The sequence below is a fragment of the Microtus oregoni genome, unplaced genomic scaffold (assembly GCF_018167655.1).
Source record: "Microtus oregoni isolate MIOR12 unplaced genomic scaffold, Mior012 000001F_ref0000356, whole genome shotgun sequence".
Taxonomy (NCBI): Eukaryota; Metazoa; Chordata; class Mammalia; order Rodentia; family Cricetidae; genus Microtus; species Microtus oregoni.
The window spans coordinates 59,562,319-59,590,105 of NW_024543060.1; the positions used below are offsets into that span (position 1 = coordinate 59,562,319).

The window sequence follows — 27,787 nt, forward strand, 5'->3', positions numbered from 1 at the left end:
GTACATCATGCAGTCTGCTCACGCTCCTCCAACTTCGCTTATTTCCCTCCTACCCTTACAAAGTCTCCCTTCCTTCTCTTTACAAATCTCTTTCCCATATTCATTGCTTTTTCTTTCGCTTGTTTCCCAAAGACTTTTAACTAGTACCAATTGTGTGATCTGGTTTGAAAATATCAATTAGAGATTGGACACTCACTACTGGGTATACAACTGGATACAACACCTGCCCCTCTCCCAGAATCTGACCATTACCAATCAGTAAGGCCTCATGCAGCTCTTACCGTAACTTAAAGGCTTGAAATGTGCATTGTTCTTATTTGGGAGACGGGAGAGATAATTTCACTGATTAAGAGCACTGGCTCTGATTCTGATTTTAGATTTTGAACCCAGGTTTGATTCCCAGCACCCACATAGTAGCTAACAACCATCTCTAACTCCTGTTAGATCTGCTGCCCTCTTCTGGCCACCATGGACACTGCATGCATGTGGTACACAAACATACACTCAAGCAAAACAGCCTTGCACGATACAAAAAAGAGAAGGAGAGGAAAAGAAACAGCTTTACTTTCACAACTCTAGGCTTGGGGAAATATGCCTAAATCATTTTGTAAGGTTTAATCTAATAAAATTTTAAAATGTTGGGGGCAAGGAAGAAAGACAGGAAGATGACAGGAGGAAGACAGACCAATAAAAAACAGAAAATTACTAAATCAAAAGAATAATGATAACCACAGTGCTCAGGAGACTGAGGCAGCTGCACTTGTAAAACCCTTGTCAAAAAAGAACAAAAATATTACCAAGAAAACATACCTTAAACTCTCAAAGAGAGAACAAACAAATGTCACAGAGTAGTTTTGTTTGAAGCCTAACGCTATGTTTTTGCATCTTCAAACATGGAAAAAATACATGTTTATTTCTTGACTTGACAAATACATATGAGAAACTAACACTAATTTTGTGACGAGACAATATCAATGAGCTTACTTGTAAAAAGACCTGTGGGAAGTCATTGAGGACTGATTCCAGCAGCTCCAGGCCAAAAGTCCGAGTCATTTCGGTCATGCCGACGAGCCAGTAAGGGGCGTCAGCATTAACCAACTGACAAAGGTCCTGGGAAATAAACAGGATAATGGGTTACAATAAAATATGCTTCCACAACTCACAGTTAATGAAACTACAGCAAAACAAACCTATTTTTCTTAAAAATTAACTAGCAGTAAGTAATTCAAATTTTGACAAATTATATGTTCAGAAGATTTCGGTAAAGCTCTATAGAAGCATGTAACTAGACAATAAGCAGATAACTATGGACAAGCATTAATATTATTTAATAAAGAATAAACTTCTAATCTTACTGTACTTAAAATGATTTAGTCATGCCAAATCAGGTAAGGTTTTTGTATATCGGATTACATTATGTAGACAGCAAATTTATTACATAAACTTTCCTCACTAAAGGAATGTTTTTGTAGGATTGGTCATCCCTAACATACTTATTTTTCTAGTTCTGAGTTTAATTTCACTTCCTTAACGTGAGCCCCAGCATTTCGCTGTTAGTTAGATTTACAGTAGATGCAGAGGTCTTTCTTCAGTCTTTTAGAACTACTTTAATACTAATTCTGACTATTTAATAGTTTTTTGCATTAGAAATTATATCAGACATAAATTGTAAAATAGCAAATATTACGTTTGTCAACTGAAATACCTGGAAAAGCATATATGCATCTTTAGCACAAGGCTTCAGGGTGCTGACAGACCGTCGGTTACTGTTTCCTTGGATCAGCACTGGTGGTTCTATGTCTGCAATCAAAACAGGCCAGGGATGGGAGGGACTTCAAAATGACCTTTAGCAAATCAATGCCGAGTTTAAAATTCGTTCTTCTTAGATAACCATAATCTAATAATTTCATAACTATGTCTCCAAAGTGAAAAATTGATATTTTAGATAAAATATCATAAGAATTTTGAATATCCATTTTCTTACATACATTTTAACAAGGTTATTACTTTTATTTACACATTTGATTTCCCCATTCTCTTATTTGTGAGTTCCTTTATCACACGAAACCTCTAAGTCTGTAATAAATAACAAACATAAAGTTCCACCACATAACCATTTCCCCTCCCTTTTCTTAGCTTCCAAAAGATGGCCGGCTTGACCTGCCACTGTGACTGTGACTCATGGCTGCACCGGCTAAGAATCAGCTGCAATGGTTTGCCTGCTCACAGCAGTTTTGTTTGTTTGGTTTTTTGTTTGTTTTTTGTTTTTTTGGTTTTTCAAGACAGGGTTTCTCTGTGGCTTTGGAGCCTGTCCTGGAACTAGCTCTTGTAGACCAGGCTGGCCTCGAACTCAAGAGATCCACCTGCCTCTGCCTCCCGAGTGCTGGGATTAAAGGCGTGCGCCACCATCACCCGGCGCTCACAGCAGTTTTTAAACACTATTATGATTGGGACCATTCTCTGGGCTGATGACATAGTCTGTGGGCAAAGGTGGCTGAAGCCACACCTGAATATCTGAGTTTGATGCCCAGGATCCACACAATAGAAAATAAGAGCTAATTCTCACAAGCTATCTTCTGACCTCTACATGTGTGCTAAGGGTTATACTTGAGTATGTGCACGTACACATACGTACAAGTACACACACGTACACACACACACACACACACACACACGTGTAATAGTTTTGGGTGTTGTTTTCTTAATTTTTTTATTTGTTTTTGTTTTTGTATTTAAAGGCAGGGTTTCTCTGTGTAGTCCTGGCTATCCTGGAACTTGCTCTGTGGACCAGGCTAGCATTGAACTCAGAGATCCACCTGCCTCTGCCTCCTGAGTACTAAGATTAAAGGCACATACCACTACTGCTGGGCTATATTTTTCTCCAAAATAATATTTTTACTGATGAGATTTATTTATGTATTTTTTTATGTATATGGCATTTTGTTTGATGCAGAAGAGGGCATCAGATCCCATGGGACAACAGTTACAGATGGCTGTGAGCCACCACTTGAGTGCCCTTGGGAATTGAACTCAGGACCTCTGGAAGAGCAGTCAATGGTTTAACTGCTGAGCCATCTCTTCATCCCCAATAGATTTTTTTAAAAGATATTCTTTGTAAATTATGGCAGTCTTTAAGAAAAGTGTTGATTTAATAAATAATTGAAAGTGGTTTTGGTATTTTTTTGTTATATTAAAATAGAAAGTAGCAAATGGTATTTCAGCCTTTAGAGAAACATGGCTAAAAATACTGCTCCATGAATTATATCGAAGTTATGAATATAAGGCATTTAAACTAGAAAACTGTCCTATGCTTACCATGATTTTGAATAATTCCCTAACATTTCAAACTACCAGAATTCTACTTGTACTTCTCAACGAGAAATGCAGGACAATTATGTACAATGCCAGCAGAAACATCCTAGAAAACCAACAGTGCACAGTGGTTGATCTAAATGCGAAGACTTTAGTCAACAGTCAAGTCAGGGAGGCAGAGTGATCACGGCCGTCCTTTCCAGCACTGCACAGTTTACCAGTACGCCATACAATCACCAATTAAGTGGACTGGACACAGCATCAAGCATTAAGAAAGAAGATAAACTATGTGAAGGGAAGAGCAGATGGAGTTTTACAAAGCTAGTGAGATGCTCTGCAGGTACCTGCTGCCAAGCCTGCTGACCTGCATCCAGTCCCTGGGATGGAACTGTAGCAGAGAACTGAATCTGACCTCTCATTTGTGCAGTGACATGCTTGCCTGCATATATGTGCGCATACCTGCACACACAACAAATGCATAATTAAATGCAAAAAATACATAGTTTTTTTTTCTTGCTTGAGCAAAAAAAGCTACGTTGTTGAAGACTGCACCACTTTAAATTCTTTCTAGAGGAGGTGGAAAATATTTTCCAGCCAATAAAGGTCACCACTAAAAACAATCTCTATAGTTAAAACCATCAATTCTCAGAAACTATAACATGTCAAACAATGGGTATCTGCATCCATTCTCTAAAAGAATGTTTCTAATTTTTAAGAATCTCTTTAAATCTCAAAGAAGTGACTTGTTATTACCAGAGTATTTAATGAAAATGTAAAAGATTCACATACACCAGTAATTTCCAACAGGTGTCAGCAAACCTCACATGAGGGTACCTACACTTGGAACGTGACCCTGGTGAGTGATTCATGGGGGAAAACACAGGTAGGATGGCACTAGAGCCACTCTAAAGTTTGACTACCATCCAGTGTCTAGCAGGAGCTTGTCACTGAACTACAGGACAGCCACACAACATAATCCAACTATTAAAATGCAAACTATGCAGACAGAACACTACAAAAATTAATGGAATATGTTTGCATAAAAATACAAACAATACAATATTTTGCTAAAATATGAAATTATTAACTTCAATGAGGGGGGCTACACATGTAAGAATTTAATATAGAAAATGAAGTCTCTACTTAGGGTGATAAAATAGTGAATTATTTATTTATTTACTTGGGTTTTGGAGACAGGGTCTCTCTGTATGTAGTTCTAACTATCCTGGATTGCATAGAGATCCACCTGCCTCTGCCTCCCAAGAGCCTGTATTAAAGACATGTGCTAACATAACATGCCCAGGTGAATAATTTATTTTTAAATTGCCATCAATTTTTAAGTGTCATGTAGTAATGTGTATATGTGTATATATGTGTTACATATGTTTGTGTGCACATACACACTACACCTGATATGGTTAATGTCAGTTGCTAACCTGACAAGATTGAGAATCACATTCCAGGGCACATCTGTGAGGGACCGTCTAGATTAAGGAAAACCCATCATAAATGTGAGCTGCACCATTCCATAAGCTGGGATCCCATTCATGCCCGGAGTGCAGTGTGCTCACCTTCCCCGCCTGCTGCAGCGACCTTCCTGCCACCATGAGCTGTACCCCCCCCCCCCCAACGATAAACCAGGATAAACCCTCCCTTCCTTGAGCTGCATTTGGCAGGATATCTGCCAAGTTAACAAACAAGTAAAGGAACTCATCACATATGAACATACATGCAGATACACACATACACATATACATGTGTTTATATCTATGTGCGTACATGTGTGTAGAAGTTTTCAAGTGTTGAGACTGTATCTCGCTGGCCTCAAGCCTGGGGTCCTGCAGAGCTAGGATTACAGATGTGCACCAGCACATTTGTCTCCACAGGATACACAGGGTAGATTTTCTAGCTTTGGGGCATTACTAGTTCACAAAGTAAAAGCTAAAAATGAATGAAAATTAAATCTCGTATCCACGAGCCCGCTCACAACCAGAAGTAAGCGATGTCACCACTTTACCGCTGTGCTCGTCTTCGGCCACCATCCTCTCGAAGACAACGGTTACCACCTGCCGTACTGTAGCAGCAGCTGTGTTGTTTGTGATATTGTCCTTTGTGAAGTGCAGTCGAAAACAAAGAACAATCGCCTGGAAAAAAGATTCCTTAGTGTGAGCAAAACTGAAGAGCATGGATATTAGCCTGTCAGACAGCCACAAGTAAAGTAATTTGTTTGTTAGTCATTAAAAATCCTACCTTTTTATAAAATAAAACTAAAAAAAATTCTGATTTCAAAATAATTTCAGTCTCAGTAAATACATAGCTATGTAAAATTAGACAAAAGTTTGAAATATGTCTTTCCAAATATGCTTCATTTAATGTGTTTTAAAGTATATCATGCAGCCAGGTGGCAGTGGCGCACGCCTTAGTTCCAGCACTCGGGAGGCAGGGGCAGGCGGATCTCTGTGAGTTCATGGCCAGCCTGGTCCTCTAGAGCTAGTTCCAGGACAGGCTCCAAAGCTATAGAGAAACCCTGTCCCAAAAGACCAAAATAAATAAATAAAAATTGGCTTTATTACTAAGAAGACTCTATAGACTAAGTTGTATCCCTTAAAGGTATATAATTTCATGAGCACTGCCTGACCGAAATGAACATAGCCATGGTGCACACTTTATCCCCCTAACATTTCCTGTGCATCTCTACATCCAGTTCTTCCTGTCCTTGAGCCATGGAGAATTGATTTTTTTTCGCTGTTGACCATTCAGCATTTTCTACAATTTCATATGAAGATTCATGTATTATGGTTTATGTCTTGCTTCTTTCACTTAGAACCCTATTCATGAAGTGTGCATGTGTGCTGTCCTGTGTATCGGTATGAGTTTCCCTTTTATCACTGAGGAGATTCCGCCACATGGCTACACTTAACCATTTATCTGTTGAAGGACATCTGGATAGTTTTCAGTCTGGTGTTGCTCTGACCGAGGCTGCTGTGAATATTCAAATGCAGGTCTGTCAAGACAGCCATTTTCACTCACACTGAATAAATACCTAGGAACGGCATGGCTAGGTCACAGGGTAATGCAGGCTTACTTTTTTTTTTTTTTTTTTTTTAAAGAAACTGCCATTTTTCTAAGGTACAATTTGCTATTCTGTGTGTGCAATCTCAGAACTATTCCATCCTCAGCAATATTTGGATTGGTGGCATTTGCAAAGTATAACTGTCCTAATGGCTATGATAGCACTGTATGACTTTAGTTCTCATTGCAGCAGCAAATACGAAGATAAGGAGCCTCTCCCACGTGTCTGCTTGTCACTGAGCCTGTCAATTCTTCAGTTATTTTGTCAAAGTTCTTTAGAAGGACATGTGTGCCCTTTGTCAGATGCCCTGTGATTGCCTTCCTCTATGTACCCTGTGAATTATTTCATGGACCATAAAATCCAAATTCTAAGAAATGGTTATGTACAGCAATCTCACGAAGATCTAAAAGTTTAATAGTTTGAAAATATGCCATTCTTGGAAAATATGAAATGCTGTGCTTTATCAACTTATATCAAAAGTGTTAAAATATTTATTTTCATTTTATGTGTTGGAAGGCTTTGCCAACTTGTAAGTACACTGCCTGGATGCCTGGTCCCTGGGGTCAGAGAGGGGCTGGATACGAAACCCAGGGCCTCTGCAAAAGCAACTTGTACTCTTTTATTTCTTTTTTTTTTTTCCCTTCTTTTTGTGGTTTTTCAGGACAAGGTTTCTCTGCATAACCTTGGCTATCCTAGAACTCACAGACCTTCGCCTGCCTCTGCCTCCCAAGTTCCAGGATTAAAGGCGTGCGCCACCACCGCCCAGCACCACTGCCCAGCACAACTAGCACTTTAACCACCGACTCATCTCTCCAGTGCTCTTACATTCAAATTTTAAATGACACGGCCTTAAACAGCATTATCACTCTATATTTCAACTTTAAAGTACATAATGTTGCTACACAGAAGCGTTTAGTTGATCAATTTTGTAGTATATCTTTGTACTTGAATTTTGGCAGCAAATATTTCATTTCCAATAAGGTAGCATACTATCCTATACTTACATGTGTGTGTGTGTGTGTGTGCGCGCGCGTGTGTGGGCACATGCATGTATCTGGGTTCAGGTGCATGCAGTGTGTATGACTGTGTGAAAGCCAGTACCATGTATCTTGTTCTTGAGATGGGTTTCTCATTGGAACTTGCCTACTAGTCTAGACTGGCTTACCAATGATCCTCGGTGTGCTGACTGGTGTTTTTAAACTGAACACAAGCTAGGGAGGGAACCTCAACTGAGGAATTGCCTCCATCATACTGGCCAGTAGGCGTGACTGTGAGGTACTTTCTTGACTAATGGTTTATGTGTACCAGCACACTGTGGATTGTCGCATAAAAAAGAAAGCTGAGCAAGGCATAGCAGGGAGCAAGCCAGTAAACAACATTCCTCCATGATCTGCTCCGTTCCTGCCTTAAGCTTCCTTTGATAATGGACTATAACCTGTCAGCTAAATAAACCTGTTCCTCCCCAAGCTGCTTTTGGTCATGGTGTTTATCACAGCAAAAGAAACCTAATGAGGACACCAAGGGATCCTGCTGTGAGTTTCCACACTGACTCATGGGCCACCGCACCCAGCTTTTCACATAGGAGGGAGGGAGGGACTCAACTCAGGTCCTCATGCTCAAGAAACCAGATGGAACTGTGTACAAAAAAGCATATATAAAAATGAAAAAAAAAGCATATTTAACGAGTGGTGCTGGCATAACTAGTTATCAACCTGTATAAGAAAAAAAATAAATCCATATCTACCACCATGCATAAAACTCAAGTCCAAATGGATCAAAGACCTCAACATAAAACCAACCACACTGAACTTCACAGAAGAGAAAGTGGAAAGTACACTTAAATGCATTGGCACAGGAGACCATATCCTAAATATAACCCCAGTAGCACAGACACTGAGAAAAACAATTAATAAATGGGACCTCCTGAAACTGAAAAGTTTCTGTAAAGCAAAGGACACAGTCAACAATACAAAACAGTAGCCTACAGAATGGGAAAAGATCTTCACCAACTCCACATCAGACAGAGGACTGATCTCCAAAATATACAAAGAACTCAAAAAATTGGTCATCAAAAGAATAAATAATCCAATAAAAAAAATGGAGTACAGACCTAAACAGAGAACTCTCAACAGAGGAATCTTAATGGCTAAAAGACACTTAAGGAAATGTTCAACATTCTTAGCCATCAGAGAAATGCAAATCAAAACAACTCTGAGATTCCATCTTATACCTGTCAGAATGGTCAAGATCAAAAACACTGATGACAACCTATGCTGGCGAGGTTGTGGGGAAAAGGGAACACTCCTACATTGCTGGTGGGAATGCAAGCTGGTATAACCTCTTTGGATGTCAGTGGGGCAATTTCTCTGAAAATTAGAAAACAACCTTCCTCAAGACCCAATAATATCACTTTTAGGTATATATCCAAAGGATGTTCAATCATGCCACAAGGACATGTGCTCAACTATGTTCATAGGAGCATTGTTTGTCATAGCCAGAATCTGGAAATAACCTAAATGCCCCTCAACTGAAGAATGGATAAGGAAAATGTGGTACATCTACATGGTGGAGTACTATACAGCAGAAAAAAATAATGACATCTTGAAATTTGCAAATGGATGGATCTAGAAAACATGATATTGAGAGAGGTAACCCAAATCCAGAAATACAAATATCATATGTACTCACTCATAAGTGGCTTTGAGACATAAAGCAAAGAAAACCAGCCTATAATTCATAATCCCAGAAACCTAGACAACAATGAGGACCTTAAGAGAGATGTACATGAATCTAATGTACATGGAAAGTAGAAAAAGCCAAGATCTCCTGAGTAAATTGGAAGCATGGGAACCATGGGAGAGGGTTGAAGGGGAAGGGAGAAGGGAGGGGAGCAGAGAAAAATGTATAGCTCAATAAAATCAGTAATTAAAAAAAGACACACAAAAAGTAAATATAAAAACTCTACTTAGCAGACAGGAGCCTAGAAGAACAAAATAGTTGCAGTTAGGTGTATCTTCAATATGCTCTAAGAACACCAAGTTAATATCTAGAAGAGATGAACATACAAATCAACTTGAGATCTTATACATGAGACTGCATACTTCTCCTATAAACTATCCATCTTTAAAAGCACAAAAATTATGATGAAACTACTGGAAACCCAAAACAAAGTTGGGCGTAGTGGCACATGCCTGGAATCCCAGCACTGGGGAGGCAGAGGCAGGCAGATCTCCGTGAGTTTGAGGCCAGTCTGATCTATATAGCAAGTTCCAGGTCAACCAAAGCAATATAGTAAGACTTTGTTTCAAAAAACAAACAAGTGCAAAATGCTCCTCTGAGAATAAAGCATCAGCTGACAACTGTACTTTTGTTGCTTTCTGTTCATCAGAAATATTTCATGATTTAAGAACTTTAAGAGCTGACTATATAATAGAATTATTAATATTCCAAAGAGGGTGGGAAAAGTGAAGAAATAAAATCAAGCTATGAAAGTTCACCCAGTTTAAATGTTCAAAGAAGTTTTTGGCCACTTAAAGAGAAAAGTTTGAACTGTTGATTTACATAATGCATACATGCAAATTAGCTTCAACACAGGAGGATCGAGAAGCAATTACAGAGAAATACTCAAGCCAACAGGACTCAAGGCACTTTCCTTCCCCTTACTTCCTTCTCCACCTGCTCTACATTTTCTACTCTTCTTCCACCCACTATTCATAACTAAGGAGTGGCAACCTAACCTGACGTCCTCTAATGTGGAGGCACGAAGAGCTACGAACGCCCAGTGTTGATCATCACAGTAACTGCACAGAAGTTAGTAGGTCTTTGTCCCAAAGAACTAGGCTTTTCTCTTTTAATCAGCTTATTCAAACACTACCTCAAAGCATTACAAATACCAATTAAATATGTTTCTTACCTTGGATAGTGCCTCATCATGAACTACTGTGTTGGTCGTCAGGAGAACAAGAACTGTCTGAAGCAGCTTCAGCTCTTCAAGGCTATTTTCCATCAGCTGCCAAAGCATGTTAATTATGTTTCCAGCAGCAGTCTGCGAATCAGAAGACGGAGCACAGAATCAACTCAGATCTGAGAGATGATGGAGAATATATTCATAGAAATATCATTCTTACTTTCCATCATCAAATTAGATACAAACAAAATACTTACATTTATGAGCAATATATTATCAATTCAGACAATCTACATTTTAAAATATGAATTATATTAAATAACTATTCTATGACACTGAAAATTGGCTTGATGCTAACATCAGCACCTGTACCACAGAAATACGCCTTCTTAGATGACAAGTAACTCAATGAAATCTATTTAATCTTGAATGCTAACTTTATTTTTAAATTACTTTGCTTTCATAACCCTGCTTCACAGTAAACAGCAGATGTGCTTCACTCTTCCCCATGCAAGCTACTGATACGGTTCGGGTAAAATCTTCATCCTACCTCAGACACCACCTCATGTGACATGAGTCTCTGGATGGCGGCCAGACACAGCTGAGTGATCTTTGGCTCCTTGGTCCCACACCCCATTAGGAAAGGCTGCACGACTTCAGAGCTGTTCTCTTTCAATGCTTTATTCAGAAAACATGTAAGGTAAATTACTGGATCTACTGATAATTAGGAATATTTGTCTACATATTTAGAACCTATTACGATTGTTTTGATGTAAATTAAACACCCAAATAGAAACAAGTGGTAAGAATTCAAGAACTCCATATAGTAAAATCTTCTCACTCACAGGCTTCCCAGACTTTCGCTACCAGGGAATTTGGGGGCCTTCCCCATCTGCTATGTACTCTTTGAGGACATGGATCCTCACAAGTTCAGAAATTATCATTTCTTCATGTTGTACAGATAGAGCAGAAAGAATTATTAAAATGATATGCACACCAAGTCCTTATAGTTTTTGGCACTCTAGATTATTTGTATATGCTGTAAATGTTTGTAGCTCTAATTTCTTCAAGAAATAAATACATTTTTAAATAATAGCATTATTATTCTTATTATGGAAAGAGCATTTTAAATTAATTACTTGAATACAAAAACTTTTATTCCAAATCTTAATTTAACTTCTACCAACTCTAGAAGTTTTAAAGTAGCAACAAAAATGCAGCTTAGAATTTATACAACTGAATTCAATTAAGCAATTACATTTATAACATGAAATTAAAAACTTGCTTAAAGGCAAAAAGAGAAAACAAGTTTGTCACATTCAGAGAAATTAAATGGCATGAAATTCTGAGTAAAGAGAATGGTAAGCTTAGGAGTCTGGCAGCTATTTTCAAGGAACTAAAGCTCACCAACTAACTAACCACATGTATATCTGAATCAGAAGTGTTTTCTTAAGAAAACTTGGGAAAAGGTCATTCATAATCACTATTGAAAATAGAAAAACCATCCCAGCTTTTGTTTTTTTCTTGTGGTGTTTGTGGTACTACATATGAATTCCCTCGTATGGAGCAGGCCTCAAAATCAGAGTCGGATTTCACCCTTAACAGTTGAACCCTATTACACAGCACAGCCTGCCTGGAAGACTGGCATTGCAGACGGTAGGAGTCTCAGCTAGGAGGAGACCACTGGTGACTTTTCTTCCCCAGAAGCCTACACAGCACCTTCCAGCACAATGGTAGCTAGCCAGAAGAGAAGCTTCATTCATACATCGCATCCAAAGTGTGTGTGTTTCCACCATCAGGTCTTATCAACTAGCTCCTCGGCAACCAAAAGCAGTGGCAAGAGCCAGTATTGCTTTGGGTGCCCCTGGGGACTCCCTGACAAACAACTCATAAGGAGGATTCTCACACCTGGCACTGGGGTTTTTGTTTAATAACCCTGTGCTTTTAGAAGCCAACATTACCTAGACATTCAAGATTATCTCCCTTCTAACTCTCTCATGGTATTTTTTAATTGCCTTATACACAGTAAGTTTCCACATGGGTTCATGCATCCTTAGTTCTGGTCAACCCTGATCTCTTTCCTCCCCCGTGTCCTATTCCTGCTTGCAGCCCATGCTTCAAATTCTTCACCTGCCATCTATGTTCCGCTGTCCTCCCTCCCTAACCTCTACCCACACGGACCCTTTTTAGTTTCCTTACACGAGCAATTCTCAACCTTTCACAGGAGTTGCCTAAAGCCACCAGAAAACAGATATTTACATTACAATTCCTAATAGTAGAAAAATTACAGTTACGACGTAGCAACAAAATAGTTTTATGGTTGGGGGGTCACAACATGAGAACTGTATTAAAGGGTCGCAGCGTTAGGAAGGTGAGAACCACTGCCTTATAGAGACACCTCAGGTTAAACACACAAATCTAAAGACTTGAAGCTAGGATCCATGAGAGATAGAACATGTGGCATTGTCTTTCTAAACCTAGGTTACTTCTTGCAGTACAATTTTTTCTAGTTTTTATCCATTTACCTGCAAATTTTGGTTAGTTTTTAATTCCTGTTTAACTTAGTATTTTTGACACTTACCCATTATATAACAGTATTTTTATAATATGTATGTATCCTACCAAATGAATTTTAGTTTGATATTCTTTCACTTTAAGTCTTTGAGAATTTCATACACAGAGAAACCCTGTATCAAAAAACCAAAACCAACCAACCAAACACAAATCTACCACACTAGAGGCAATTTTAAGAGACCCACTTACATTACATGATACAACTTGACACCTACATTAAGGGAAGACTTAGTATTCCCAGGCAATGTGTTAAATAATAACAGTCTAAGAAAGAACCAGGTGTTGGCTTTACTTTTAGAAAGTACATCATCTGAGAAGGGAAAGTTTCTGGCAAAGAAAAAATTTGGAGGAGCCAATGGATGAATGATACCAGTAAGTAGAGACTACAGGTGAGGTTCAATAGCCAGCTTTCCTTTCCTGTGACTCTTCTACACTTGTTTCCTCATCGAGACTATGCTCCCCTCCCCTGCAGCCCTCTCCCATGGTCCCCATGCTCCCAATTTACTCAGGAGAGCTTGTCTTTTTCTACTTCCCATGTAGATTAGATCCATGTTCCCATCTTAAAGGTTGTTCCAATTAACCAAATCTGCTAAGGAACGGTTTCCCATGGTTGAGAACAAGGAGGCTGTTGCAAGAAGCACGGATAAGCATGAATGGATTGCTATCTCTGAGGTATCTGCAGAGAGAGCTGCCTGAGAGGTGAAACAGGAGGGGCCGGTCCTAAGCTGAGGAAGAAGGGACTTCACAGGGTCCCTTCTGGCTATCCAAGATCACCTGCTTTCCCAATTTGCTCATCCTCCAACAATGCTCACTGCATGCTGTCATTTCTTAGATTTTTTTTTGAGACAGAATTTCTCTATAGCTCTAGTCTATAGCTATTACACAAGTATAGGCTGATGAGATAGCCAACAGTTAAGACTCTAGTTCAGTTCCCCACATGATGGCTCACAAGTGCCTGTAACTCCAGTTCCAGGGGATCCAATGCCCACTTCTGGTCTTCCTGGGCATCAGGTATACACATGGCACATAGACATACATGCAGGTAAGACATTCATACACATAAAATAAAAAATAAAACCCTTTTAAGATATCACAAATACATATATTGATAAAATTATACTAAAAACAAACAGGTAAATTACTTTCTATGTCAGAAAAAATTCTGAAGTGTATTTACTCATTGCTACTTAGAGACTGGTTATTAAGGCTATGTAGACAGGGAAAGATAAGGAAATACTATGAGAACAGAACATGAATCACAGATAATAATTATGTTTCTCCATGTACACTGACAGTAGTTGAAAGCAGCCACGATAGATATAGCCATTAGGGTTTGGGTTAAGAGTTAAATATATAACTTTTAAAGATAGTAACACTTCTTAGATTTTCCTGCTAAAAATACACACTAAAAACAGACTATATAATTTTTAGGTTACACATGCCTTCTCGATTTCTAGTAGCTTGTAATCTACAATAATAAATAACTTGTATCATACAGCAGTCAGGTGTAAGATTAAGGCATTTGGCTTCATAACTGAAGAGCCTTGTGATCTCGCGTTCCCAGCTCTAAGGAGGAGGAGATAGAGATCTACGGATCTGACCGGTGCTGACATTACCTGGCATAGCATTTCCACTCATGTCAGCATTCATGACAGCAGTGAAAACAAAGAGAAGTAAACATTAAAAGAGGATGTTAAGAAATGAGCAGGGATGTGGGGCCAAGACTGACCCTGAGAGGTCAGTTGTCTTCCCCTGGAGCTAAGGAAGGACACTGACTACAAACGGTGCTGAGCATCCTTAAGTGTGGGCTTGTGATCCAAACTCTGGCTGCATCACACTCTTCATGGTCTCTAACGTAAAGAGACAGACAAGTCAGCATCCTGGCTCACTGACATGTCCTCAGTCATTTGTTGCAGGGCAAAATTAGTATCCCATAATCTCAAGGTTTATAAAGAAATAAAAACTTCCCATGGAAATAAAATAAAAAATTTCTCAATATTGGCTGTATTCTGAACTAGATAACTTAGAAACTATATACTGACCAATATAAGAGCCTTTGATTTCAAAATAACAAGATAGCTGTCTATATATATATATATATATATATATGTATGTATGTATCAACTGCTACAATAAATAATATATGGCTTAAAAATGCTAAGGTGAAGTTTAAAATGCCAATATATCTCCTTAAATAGACGGCCCTAGAGAACATGGAGATTAAAGTATAAAGATTTGTGACATGAAATATGGCTACATGTGTTACAATGAAATCAATAATCCAACTACATATTAAAATTTATTCTTTAAAAATTGTATTGCATTTATTTATTTATAATTGTGTGTGTGTGTGTACCCATGTCATAGCACACATATAGAAGTAAAAATATAACTTGCAATAATTGGTTTTCCTTTCACCATGTGGGTCCCATGAATTGAACCAAATTCCTCAGGTGTGGAGAAACAACCTTAACCCATGTAGCTATCTCAATGACTCTAAAATTTCTTATTCCTCCTTAAGCTTAACTAATTAGATATTTTGCTCTGTATCGAATACTAGAGTACATAGTGATTCTCTGAAGTTCTTTTATCAGCTATAAGACCAATGAAAACTATTGTTGGAGACTAACCAGGGATTTGTTACTGTAACATAAGCAATGATATTAGCAAAGGTAAATATTTCACAGTGATACTCTGGTTCCACTGGAGTAAGTCTCCAGGTCATGCACTTTAAGCATGCACTTCCTCAGCCCACCCAACATGCACCCCTCAAAACCTGCTTGCCTATTCTTCTAGCCCCAAACACACACATTTGCATTTACCTTCCACATTTCTACCCCCTCTACACACACACACACACACACACACACACACACACACTACTGTGAGTGTCATAAAACTATTTGGTGCTCTAGACAAACTGTTAAATAACAAGAGAGAAACTATGGGAGAAAGATACAACTTAGGAAAACTAACGGTAATGGCAAGTCAAGCTGAGAAGTCTAAAGGAGATCTACTTTTGCCCAAGGTCTTTATTTTTTTGTAATGGGCTGACATCTCCAAATTAGGAATTCTTAATGTTTTAAATTCAAGTTTATGTTACAGAGTATAATATTTAAACTGTGTAACCAAGACTGTCTTCTCATGTGCTTGCTGAGAGGAAAGGCACTGAGAGAAGTGAAAGGCAGTAGGCCTCAGGAAGTAAGCAGTGGTGGGATAGGAAGCACTGGAGGGCGGGGAGCCAGCGTGGAAACCCTGCAAACACCCCGGATTCAGCAGGCACCTTAACCTCTGAATCCTACTCTGCGGAGACACCAAGTCAGACAATGACACTGTCCGATGAGACATTCGGTCCCCACCTCATCCATGCGCATGACTGTGGCAAAGACAGAAGGGACTAGAGAGGAGGAAAGAGCAGATGGGAGAAGGGAGGCCATGTCACAGAGAAGCTCGAAATCCCTCCTGAAACACAAGTCCAATAAAGACTGAAAACAAAGAACAGGCCAACCCTTGTGCTCTTCTTCTTCTGCCTCATGATGATGGCCTTGGTCCCAGGACTCAGAATGATGTCACCACTTATGTACACACCATTACTTCATAAACTGCCTCAATCACACCATAAAACATTCTGAAAGAGTGTTAAGAACCAACTTGTCAATCAATACAGTGCAAAAACAGTAAGTGAATGCTTGATATAGGGTAAAGTGTGTCAGCTGAGTAGTAAAGGTGGGGAGAAAGCAAAGAGGAGGAAGAAAATTCGTCACGGGGCCTGGAGAGAGGGCTCAGCAGTTAAGAGCACTGGCTGCTCTTCCAGAGGTCCTGAGTTCAATTCCCAGCAACCACATGGGTGGCTTACAACCACTTGTAATGAGCTGTTCTGGCCTGCAAGGATACAGGCAGTCAGAACACTGTATACATAATAATTCAATAAATCTTTTAAAAAAAACGAAAAAGGAAAAAAGAAAATTCTTCACTCTACAGAACTGGTAGCTTTTAGGCCTTCATTGTGAGGAATTTTTATTTATTTAAGTATTTATTTATTTATTTATTTATTTGGCTTTTTAAACAGGGTTTCTCTGTGCAGTCATGGCTGTCCTGGAACTCACTCTGTAGACCAGGTTGGTCTTGAACTCACATTGGCCTGCTTCTGCCTCCCAGTGTTGGATTAAAGGTATGTGCCATAGTGTTCACCTCTGGGAAATATAACCAGTTCACAATTTAGAGACAGTCACATGTCCTGTATCATCAAGAACATATTAGGGCACAGGAAGATGATATTACAAAACCCCGACAGCTTTCTTTTAAGGATCTACTTTAACTATTAGTAAACTTTACACTAATTATTGAGTTTATATGCAAAAAAATTACCTGCCAAAATTTCGGTGTTTCTTGCAGCTATTGTTTTTACTTTTATTATTCCAGATTCAGCAGCCTGTAGGAACAAAAATAATTAGAAAATAAAACTTACTATAAACATAAATTATGGTGGGAAAATAAACACAAAATTAAAAGCATGAATAAAAGCACTATCATCTTTATTCTTAAAACACTAGAAGTCTAGTACTGGGACATGCATAAAACATAACAAAATTCGATCACCTGGATTACTGACATGCAAACTGCACTTCACCTGATGCCCCCTCTTCCTTAGGCAAACCTGGAACACCTGAGCACTGATTTCTACATTCAGACAATAAAACAAACAAAAACCAATGAGAAGAACAAGATTCTTCTTCCCCTCTTTGCACAAACCTCCCCTCTCTCTACCTCAAACTGCAAAGCCCCAAAATCAAGTACTGTCTTGAATAGGGGTTAATCCTCTTTTTTTCCCCTCCTATATTTTAAAGATTTAATTTATTTATATGTGTGTGTTTCTGGGAAATCATAGAGGCCAAAGGAAATAACTCGGAGCTGGAGTTACAAGCGCTTGTGAGACACCCAATGGGGTGCTATAATCAAAATTCAGATCATGAGCATACATGAACATCACACACACACACACACACACACACACACACGAAAAGGGAAAAAGAAAAAAAATCATCCCTAAATTCAAGGAATCATCAAAAAAACCCTATTTGTTGTTTTAGATATTAATATTAGACTTACTTCATCATTCCCCATTTTTTTTAAATGTTTATTTTATTTATTTATTATGTATACAATATTCTGTCTGTGTGTATGCCTGCAGGCCAGAAGAGGGCACCAGACCCCATTACAGATGGTTGTGAGCCACCATGTGGTTGCTGGGAATTGAACTCAGGACCTTTGGAAGAGCAGGCAATGCTCTTAACCTCTGAGCCATCTCTCCAGCCCCCCATTCCCCATTTTTTACAACTAAATTATTACCTGACAAAGCACTTGGAATTATTATCCTCATTGACAACATGTGTTGCTAAAAATTTTTACTAAAAATGTTGATTGCAAAACACATATAACAAGATGCCCTGACCCCAACTATGGTAGTCTTACTTCATGCCACACTAACCCTAGCATAGGCTTCCTAATCTAGAGATTCTTGTAAAAAATGAGGTTCCAGAGACAGGTCTCCATCTCCTCACACAGGCCTAGAGATGTGACAGAGGATCTCTGGCTGGGGGGGGGGGGTGGCTAATCCTACACGAAACTGGAAAACTGAGGGGGAATGAATGCCTGTTCTGAGCCAGGTTAGGCTGTAAGTGAGACACTAGCTCAAAATAAAACAAAACAAAACAACAAAATAGTACTGGAGAGATGAGAGCAATGCTATTCTTGCAAAGGACCTGGGTTCAACAAAATCATCTGTAACTCCAGTTCCAGGGGCTACAACTGGAATGCCTTACCCATTCATGTTACTCTATCTGTTGCTTTGGTCTAGTATAAGCCCTTATATTAGTAACGCTTATCACACCCCCTTTTAAATACGTAGCTACATAATAAAGGTTTCTAAATGAAAAGCTAACATAGTGTAAAAATTCAAATTCAAACTGTATCTGTTGCTTTGGTCTAGTATATTAGTAATGCTTACCACAACCCCTTTTAAATACGTAGCTACATAATAAGGGTTTTTAAATGAAAAGCTAACATAGTGTAAAAATTCAAACTCACTTAAAAGGTGGGAAAGAGGAAAGAATTTACTGCCTCACTACAAGAAGAATCCTAAGAACTATGACCCACAGATTCACGAGGCTACTAGATCTAGTTCATTTCTCTGTCATTCTCATCTTGGGTCTGGTCTGATATATGACAGGCTCATCCTCAAGCTCTCTCCAACTTAGCAATAAAAATAACTGCAGCTATTTAATACCTCAGACTTCCTATGACACTATCTGGAAAGAAGAGAATCTCTTTCAACAGATTTTGATGAAGAAGCCCCCCCCGCTTTAACTAGGAGGATGCATTAGCACTGTGTGAGTTGAGAAGCCCCCCAACTTTAACCAGAAGGATGCATTAGCATTGTGTGAGTTGAGAAGCAGAGAGAGGGATGGAATTTCCCTTTAAATGTGTGTGAGCGCTTTGCTGCATCTATATATGTGCACCATGTGAAGGCTTAATACCTACAGTAGTCAGAAGAGGGTGCTGGAAACCCTGGGACTGGAATTACAGATGGTAGTGAACTACCATGTGGGTGCTGGGAACCAAACCTGAGTTCTCTGCAAGACCAACAAGTGCTCTTAACCACTGAGCCATTTCTCCAGCCCCAAAGTGGAGATTATTCAAACTAGATTAAGCAAACCAAAGCACTCAGTAGCTAGGAATTAATTAGTTCATCTAAATCTGGAAGGTACTGTGTGAAGATTGTAGACTACCAATGAAGGAAGGACAACAATGTCCGTTACAGAAGGATGAACATGCCAATCACTACAACTACAAAAGATTAATTTCTTTAAGGTTTGTAAGTCAGGCATGATGGCACAAGTCTATAATCCCATCAGAGGGGGATTGAAGAAAGAGGGTCAGGAATTCAAGAGCAGCTTGGCCTACACAGTAAGCTCAAGGCCAGTCTGGGATACATGAGTCTGTTTAAAACACCAAAAGTAAACAAGTGGCTTTAAATGTTGCTTCCTATCATGAAAACTCAAAAACTCATGCCTCTGCTTTTAACAAATATATCTTTTGCAACTCATGAGAAAAATAATCTAAAATTAGAACAAAAACTTCAAAATTCCAAATTAATCATTCATAGACCACAACACTGAAATGAAAGCTAAGAAAAAAAGGTGAGGTTTAACTTCTGTCAACTTAGATACTACAGTGTATTTATGAGACACAGACAAAGGATGGGGATGCCCTGAGCACTTTCATGTCAGGTAAATGACCCAAAGTCAAATACACACTTGGGAGTGCTCAAAAGATATAGAATATCTCCCAACTGGCAATGTGCTTATAAAAGAATTACCACATCGAAACCAAAAAAATACTCTTTTATAACATTCAACTCTTCTACAACTGTGGCTTCAAAAACCACGTATGACAGTTATTCCAAGCCCAGTTTCTAAGAAATAAGCCTCCTTTAACATGTAAAATACAAGACTGGAATGCAGCGTGCATGTAGATACTAAAAATATCTTTTCTCTTTCCCATTCTTTTCCTAAAAATTTAAACTTCAATAAAGGATCTAGTTAGCACATCCTCAGTCTATAGTTTTATGCTACACTGACTATAAAGAAAGATAAGATGAAATGGAAACTCTTTACGATTTATTTATAAAAGAGGGGGAAAACTAAAACTATAACAGAAGATAACATTTAAGAGTTATAGGAAATAACTTATGCAGTAAGCTTAAGTTAAAAACAAAGGGAGGGGAAGCAAAGGAAAGCACACTAGACAAATAAGCCCGCGAGCCTGGGCAGGAACTTTCACCTAACAGCCAGCTCCCATTCGACACACAGTTACGTGTTTAAAAATTATTTCATCAATGAATGAATAAACAAGGAATAAAATCAGAAAATTACCTGTAAATTTAGTTCACTTACATGGTAAATGAGTTAGGAAGTGTCTGGATGGACCCTCCATTCAAGTCCCCTCCTCTGGGAGTTGCCCCAGTCCAGACTCCACCCCTGAGAAAGCCCGCCAACCGATGACCCCTCCCCACAGGTGCTCATGACCACTCCCACAGAGTATTTAAACTGCCCCACAGAAAACAAGTGCATGGTTTTCCAGTCTTCCTTCCTGTCTTCTCTCTGGAGGACTGGAAAGCCATCCAGGAGCACTTGAATCCATTAAACCTGGGATTTTTCTAATTCAGTTTGATTTGCTCTGATTTAGATTATTGGCTTATTGGGGTGCAGAAACTTTTCAGGAAGTATTTGGAGTGGGATTAACTCAAGACAGAATTCTAATGGGGTGGGGGGAGTCAATTCCACAATAGTAACAGTGACCTCAGAAACGTCAGCATGAAAGGTGGAAGCAAGGGCACCTCTGAGGACTAACACATGATCACTGATGGCTTAATAAAGTGGGTAAGGATGAGGAAGCCAGAGAGGAAAGTTAGGAAGGCTAAGTGGGTATGAAATGTTAATAATCACATGGTAGCGAACAAGAGTTTGAGTGCTATGTGTGCTGGTTTAACTTACTTATGTCAATGATATACATCAAAAGTCAGACATAATGTTAAAACCTGGTGTAGGATAGTACATAAGAAGAGAAGGGGGGGGGGCAGAAACTACAGAAAGCAGCAAGTGGGAAAAGACAGCCAGACAGGAGTAGGATGAGCAACAGTGATACACTACCAATAAAGAGGCAAAGGAACAGGGAGTGGGGCTGTTTTTAGTGGAGCATAGCTCAATGACAACTTCTAGCTGCATCATGTGGAAGATATTCTGGTAAAGGCATTACACAGGCTGATGGAAACACAGAGTGCATGAGACAGTTAAAGCCAAAAGCAAGGGGAGGAGGCAGTATACAGGAAGAGTATGAAGAAAGGTTGGAAGATGAACCAGGGCACACTCACACCTAAACAGGACTCCTGAGAGAGGAGACGCACAAACAGTGGACTACAAAAATCTAAACGAGACAGTCTCTAGGGGAAAGAACAGTCAGCAGCAGTAACGACATGGACAGGTGAGCACCTCTGAACCTCCTCACGTATAAAATGAAGTATTGACTGATTTTATTCTGTTTTTTCTTTGAGACAGTGTCTTGATGTATGGCCCAGGCCAGCCTGTAACTAGGTACATCAGGCTGGCCTCAAACTCAGCCCTGCCTGCCTCTGCCTCCCAAGTGCTGTGCTCACACTCCACCTGACTCCTTTTTCTTCTGAGACAGAATCTTGTTATGTAGCTCAGGCTGGTGTGGAACTTGAGATCCTCCTGCCTCAGCCTTTCAAAGGCTAGAATCTAGGTGTGCTGAGCTATAAAATATTTGAAGTGGTATGTTAAAAGATGCAAAGGTTCCTACACTGTTGTAAAGGTTATATTTTATTTAATGGAGTTACCTTCATGAAAACAAAGGTAGTTTCTATTTTTGTTTGTTTTTTTTTTGCCATGTTCTGCACTTAAGAGACTAATAAATTGCTATTAGCACAATCTACTTTGTACTTGCTTAAAAATAAGCTATCTCACAGGAGAGCGAGAAAAAGAACTCAAGGTGATTTTAAGTCACAGACAATGTCTTTTATTTCTATGTCATCAAAGAACAGTTCCACAGAGTAATCAATGCAATGCAATACTTTATTCGTCTCTACTATTATGTATTTCAATATATAAAACATGAGTTTATTCTATTATACTTATGAGAGAAAGCACACCCGCTGCCAAGGGGAAATAACAATGCACTAAAAATACTAAAACCAGAAGAATTCACAAGTAAGCATGGCTAGATTATCCAGCCTCCATTCTCCACTGTGAGATGGTGAAAATGAAGTCTAAATTCACCCAGAGAGCCAAGAACCTTAGCCTCAGATCCCACAGAAAAGAACAAACAGAAAACCCTCCTGTGGCAATAAAGGCAGCCTGTCACAACCAGGTCTTTAGCAGCCACCTACTGACACAAAACAAAAACTGCGCTGGAAAACTGTGCCACAGGGAACCTCTGATTTAGACAAAAACCTTCGCCGAGGTGCCAGTGAATAACAGAGAGCGTGGAAGCACACAGCCTGGAAACACGACTTGTAATTGTGCTTTATCAGTTCGGCGCTATTAAAAAGACAGAAGAAGTCTGAAAGGTGGCTCCGAAGTAAAGGTGTTTATCCCCAGACCTGACCATCTGAGTCTGCCTTTAGGTGCACCTTGTGTGTCTGGTGCCAGTGAAGGCCAAAAGAAGGCATCTGATCCCCTTGAATTGGAGTTACAGGGAGTTTGGAGTCAACGTAGGGTGCTGGGAATCAAACCGGGTCCTCTGGGAGGGCAGCAGTGCTCTTAAACACTGAGCCATCTGTCCAGACCCAAATACGAATCTTTGTTTCAGCAAATCTTTATGGAACATGAACCATACACAAGATCATCTATTAGAGATAGAATGACAAGAATGATTTTTGTCATTGCTGCAATGGCTAGGAGCAATTACTAAGGAGCTATCTGGCCAGTGATTAAGTAAAAACTAATGTATCTCAATGAAAGCACCAGGATTAGGAATGTAGTGAGTTCTAGAACTTTCTAAGTTACCTGTTGGAACTTGGTGCTTTCCCAATAAAAATACCACAGGAGGTAGCAGTTAAATTCTCAGGTTAACCCAGGGCCTACAGCACAGAGGGGCCACAGTTCTTTTTTTGTTTTGTTTGTTGTTGTTGTTTGTTTTCTTTGGTTTGTTTATTTTTTTGCCTGGAGACAGGGTTTCTCTATGTAGCTTTGGAGTCTGTCCTGGAACTTGCTCTGTAGACCAGGATGGTCTTGAATTCACAGCGATCTGCCTGCCTCCGCCTCCTGAGTGCTGGGATTAAAGGTGTGCACCATCAACATCCTGCAAGTCATGGTTCTTAATATTGCTGAAATTATAGTAGAATTTGATGTTTTTAAAACAAGAAAGTTTTTTACAATAAAAAGAACCTCTCGATTTCTCTCTCTCTCTCTCTCTCTCTCTGTGTGTGTGTGTGTGTGTGTGTGTGTGTGTGTGTGTAGGGGATGTTGCAACAGGACCTCACTCCATAGCCCCCAGGCTGGCTTCAAACCCATGCCCATCCTCCTACCTCATCGTCCTGGGTGCTAAAATTACAGGTGAGACCCATAACATCTGGGAAGACACCCTAATTCTTTAAAATTACTGGTTATAACTTTCAACAGACAGATGATATAGAAACAACAAAGAAGATAAATACCAAAACAAATTAGTGGTTATCTGAACTAAAACTAGTATCTCCCTCGAAGGGATCCACCTGGTCTCTACTCTGGGTCACTAAAAGAAACTGAAATTTGTTGAAGACAGGTTCTGCGAGGCACCCACAGAAAAGTTAAAGATTCCTTAGAAGGCTAAATTATAAACTTTACCAGAGTCAAGTTCTAATTATAAAACTTTTTACAATAAGGATAAATACAGTTTTAAGTGGAAAAATACAAACTCATTTGGTAATTTTTAATAGCAAACAGAATGTTACATGGCAGGGATACTAAGCAACACTCAATAGGAGTAAAAATTAAATAACTACTTTTGCAGTATCTTTGAACTACATTTCTTATTTTCAATTTTTACAAAACGTACTCAATTCTGTTTTATGTATACGAGTGATTTGCCTATATGGTGTTTGTGTATCACGTGTGTCTTCGGAGGCCAGAAGAGGGAGTTGGACCCTTGAAACTGGAATTACAGATGATTGTGAGCCACCATGTCTGTGCTGGGAATGGACCAGTGATCTCTAGAAGAGCAACCAGTGCTCCTAACTGCTGAGCCAGCTTTCCCCCTGAACTCCATTATATCCCAAATGAGAAAAGACACGGTTTTTAAAATAGTTCAACACGAATGAAAACTTGAGAGAAAAAAAAAAAAAGGTCAGGAATGACTGGATTAAATAGTGATTGAATTAAAATTCTCAATTCAGTATTTGGAATTTTTTATCAGAATAGATTAAGTTGAGCTTCTTTACTGATACTCTTCCTTTGAGGAGCTTCCATCATCATCATCATCATTACCATTTTGGTTTTCCCAGACAAGATCTCTTTACGGAGCCCTGGCTATGCTGGCATCCTCTCTAACTCAGAGATCCACTTGCCTCTGAGGGCTGGGAATAAAAGTTTGGCCACCACACCTGGCCTTCCATAATCTTATAAAACCACATTTTATCCCCGTTCTACAGCTGCAAAAACAAACTCAAAGACCCAATAAGTTATATTCAGGTGCATTTGTTTTTAATCCAAGCCAAAGCTTCCCACTAAAATAGCTTTAAGATGGTGATGGGAGGCCTTGACCATTTGTGGTAAATTGGGTGCTCTGGTTTATTAAGACAATGAGACTGAGAATTAAGCCAAGAAGGAAATGTTTCCCAGGGAGTGATATACATACATTATATGTATGTACATGTGTATGTACATGTATGTACATGTGGAGTACAGATTTCCGCCATAGTGGTGGAATTTACTATTTAGGAGCAATACACATGACTCAATTCACCAAATCGGTTTACTCCAGGAACTTCACACCGAAATAAACATGACAGGAGAAAGGATGAAATGGCATCTCCTTAGCACTCTCAAAGGAAACTATAAACACCATTTGTGGTACAATCACCGATTTAAACCTGCTGGAGGAATGAAAATTAGGCACTGGGCTGGGAAATCGAGAAAAGGATAGGACCGGGGAGTGCTCGCTGCGTTTGCCCCTGGCGTCGTCTGAAGCATACCTCCTTGACAGGTGGGAATTTCTTCTTGCATTCTAGTGACAAGGCCCGCAGGTCGCTCTGCATATTCTCCAGGAGCTTCTTCACAGCCTCTGGGCTGTTGGTGCCGGACATGGTCCCCCCAGGTCCTAGCCGATCGGGGAGCGAACGGCACAGCAGGCTGGCACTGTCAGCCCCTCAGCCTCCCGCAGCCCAGCCCAGGGCTCCGCGGGCGGACGCACGGCCGGGCCTGGGCTCGCCCCCGAGGCGTGCCCGAGCCCCTCCTCCGCCGCCCCGCACCGCCGACGGCTGCTTGCCGAGAGCTGCCCGCAGCCGTACCGCCCCGCGAGGCTCCGCCGGCGCCGGCTCGGGAGCCCACCAGGCGGGCAGGTCCCTCCCGCTGCCGCGGGGCCCGGCCACGGCGGGCGTCACCTAGCCGAAGTGGCTAGAAGCTTCAGCGATGCCTGCCCCGGGTGCCCAGGCTCGCCGACGCCATTAGCCGAATCGCCCACAATTCCGAGCGCGGCCCCGACACGTCAGCCGCACTTCCGGGCTCCGGACCCCGCCCCCGCCCGGACCAATCCAGAGGAGAGCCGCTGGAGGGGCGGGGCCGAGAGCGGAGCCTGGACCTGCTCCAGCTGGGAAGCGCGGACCCCGCCCCCGGCGTCCACGCAGGTGGCCGCTCAACTGCGCAGGCGCATCCTGCTTCCTTTTCCCTGGTTTGTAACCTGGACAGAATTAGGGATGCTGCTTGGGGTCTCTCTGTGTATGTCTGTGTTCCCTTCTCTTCTGCTATAAATATTCACTTCATTTTGAATGTATTTGCCTTGTCCCTCACTTCTGCCTCTTTGGAACTCCCCGACTTGTGATAACACAAATCAACATCTTGCTCCTACCTTTCCCTGAGGACCTAAGTGGCTATCACTCTGCGGAGTTGTATAATGCGCCTTTGGAATAGCCCCTTATTTTCCTTATCTGTTATGAGACAAGATCCACCCCCTCCCCGTGTTTTTCCTTGCCGACAGTTTCAAGTTGGACTTCCCTTTTATGTGTTTTATTTTGCTTTGTTTCTGCTGTTTTTCCCCCTAATTTCTTGGTGTGTTTCCACCGCCTAGAAGGATGCCTGATACATTATATAGGTAACTAAGCCTCAAATAAGAAACCAATCCATTAGATCGGTGTGCTCTTTCAGAGATCCAGGTTTGACTACTTTTTTTACCCAAGGCATTGCTCTATTGTGAAATAAGCAGGAAGTGAAAAAGAATTTCGGGTTTTTGTTGTGATGAGCAAAGTCAGCTTGTGTGGATTGAAGTTAGAGGACAAGGAAGGTTGTGACTGTCTCTAACACTGACGGGTTGGAACTTCTCGGTGGTGAGGAACTGGAATGTTGCCGGTCCAGAATCAAATTATCGTGGTTATCTTTTGCCCTTGTAATAGCCATTCGTTACCATCTGTGTTTGACCTAATATCCTTGTGACTATCAAGTAAAATCTTTTTTGGAATGTGCCATCACATTTATAACTTTCAACAACCCAGAGGTTATCACTTTCAGATAGTATCTGAGGTCCATACAGAAACTTCCCTGTTTTGCAGAAATCCACTCATCTGTTTGCGTGAATGTGAATGTAGTGGTTCTCCGCTGGATCCCCACCCCGTGGTGCAAAGGGGGTGGGGGACGGGACAGAGGACGACCTTTCTTAGGGATCACCTAAGACCATCAGAAAACACATATACTCATATTAAAACAAAATAACAGTTATGAAGTTGCAACGAAGGGAATTTTATGGTCGGGGTTCACCGCAACACAAGGGACTGTGTTAAAGAGTCCCAGCGTTAGGAAGGTCAAGAATCACTGCACTAATGCATTGAGGACTTTCTTTGCTTTGTTGCTATAATAACTTGGTGAAAATGCTACTATGTTGGATCACAGTATTTGGGGCAAGCTGAATCTATGTTCCTGGGTCTTGGTCATTCATATTTGGCTACAGAACAAACTAGGTCTTCCTCTCTTTGAGGTGAGAGCTGTGTTTTTGCATCAGCAAGAGAATAGAGTTGGCAGATGGGGAACTCCGAGGCTAGTGGATTTCTTCTTTTGTGTCCATTGTACAACTTGGGAGAAGCTTATCTGCTTCACAGCATAAGCTTTGTGTTGTGTGATGTTTTACTCTTTTGGCTTTTTGGGGGGCCCACCACCCAG

At 40.3% G+C, this 27,787-nt stretch overlaps 1 protein-coding gene across 8 annotated transcripts in view; it reads right to left on the bottom strand.

The window, feature by feature from the left end:
* Positions 1-26,094, bottom strand: part of Mon2 (MON2 homolog, regulator of endosome-to-Golgi trafficking) — a 75,872-nt gene extending 49,778 nt beyond the window's left edge. For 4 of the 8 annotated variants that reach the window (XM_041664285.1, XM_041664265.1, XM_041664275.1 and 1 more), the window contains exons 1-8: positions 25,615-26,094; positions 17,235-17,298; positions 14,483-14,518; positions 10,843-10,970; positions 10,299-10,430; positions 5,330-5,456; positions 1,706-1,800; positions 985-1,110 (exon numbers count right to left, since the gene is read on the bottom strand). In XM_041664285.1, the coding sequence (XP_041520219.1) occupies positions 985-1,110; positions 1,706-1,800; positions 5,330-5,456; positions 10,299-10,430; positions 10,843-10,970; positions 14,483-14,518; positions 17,235-17,298; positions 25,615-25,725 (819 nt within the window). In that variant the 5' untranslated portion in view covers positions 25,726-26,094. Of the gene's footprint in view, positions 1-984; positions 1,111-1,705; positions 1,801-5,329; positions 5,457-10,298; positions 10,431-10,842; positions 10,971-14,482; positions 14,519-17,234; positions 17,299-25,614 lie in introns of those variants that run through there. The other 4 variants (XM_041664313.1, XM_041664305.1, XM_041664295.1 and 1 more) reach the window with 2 other exon arrangements.
* Between the last annotated feature and the right edge of the window lie 1,693 nt (positions 26,095-27,787).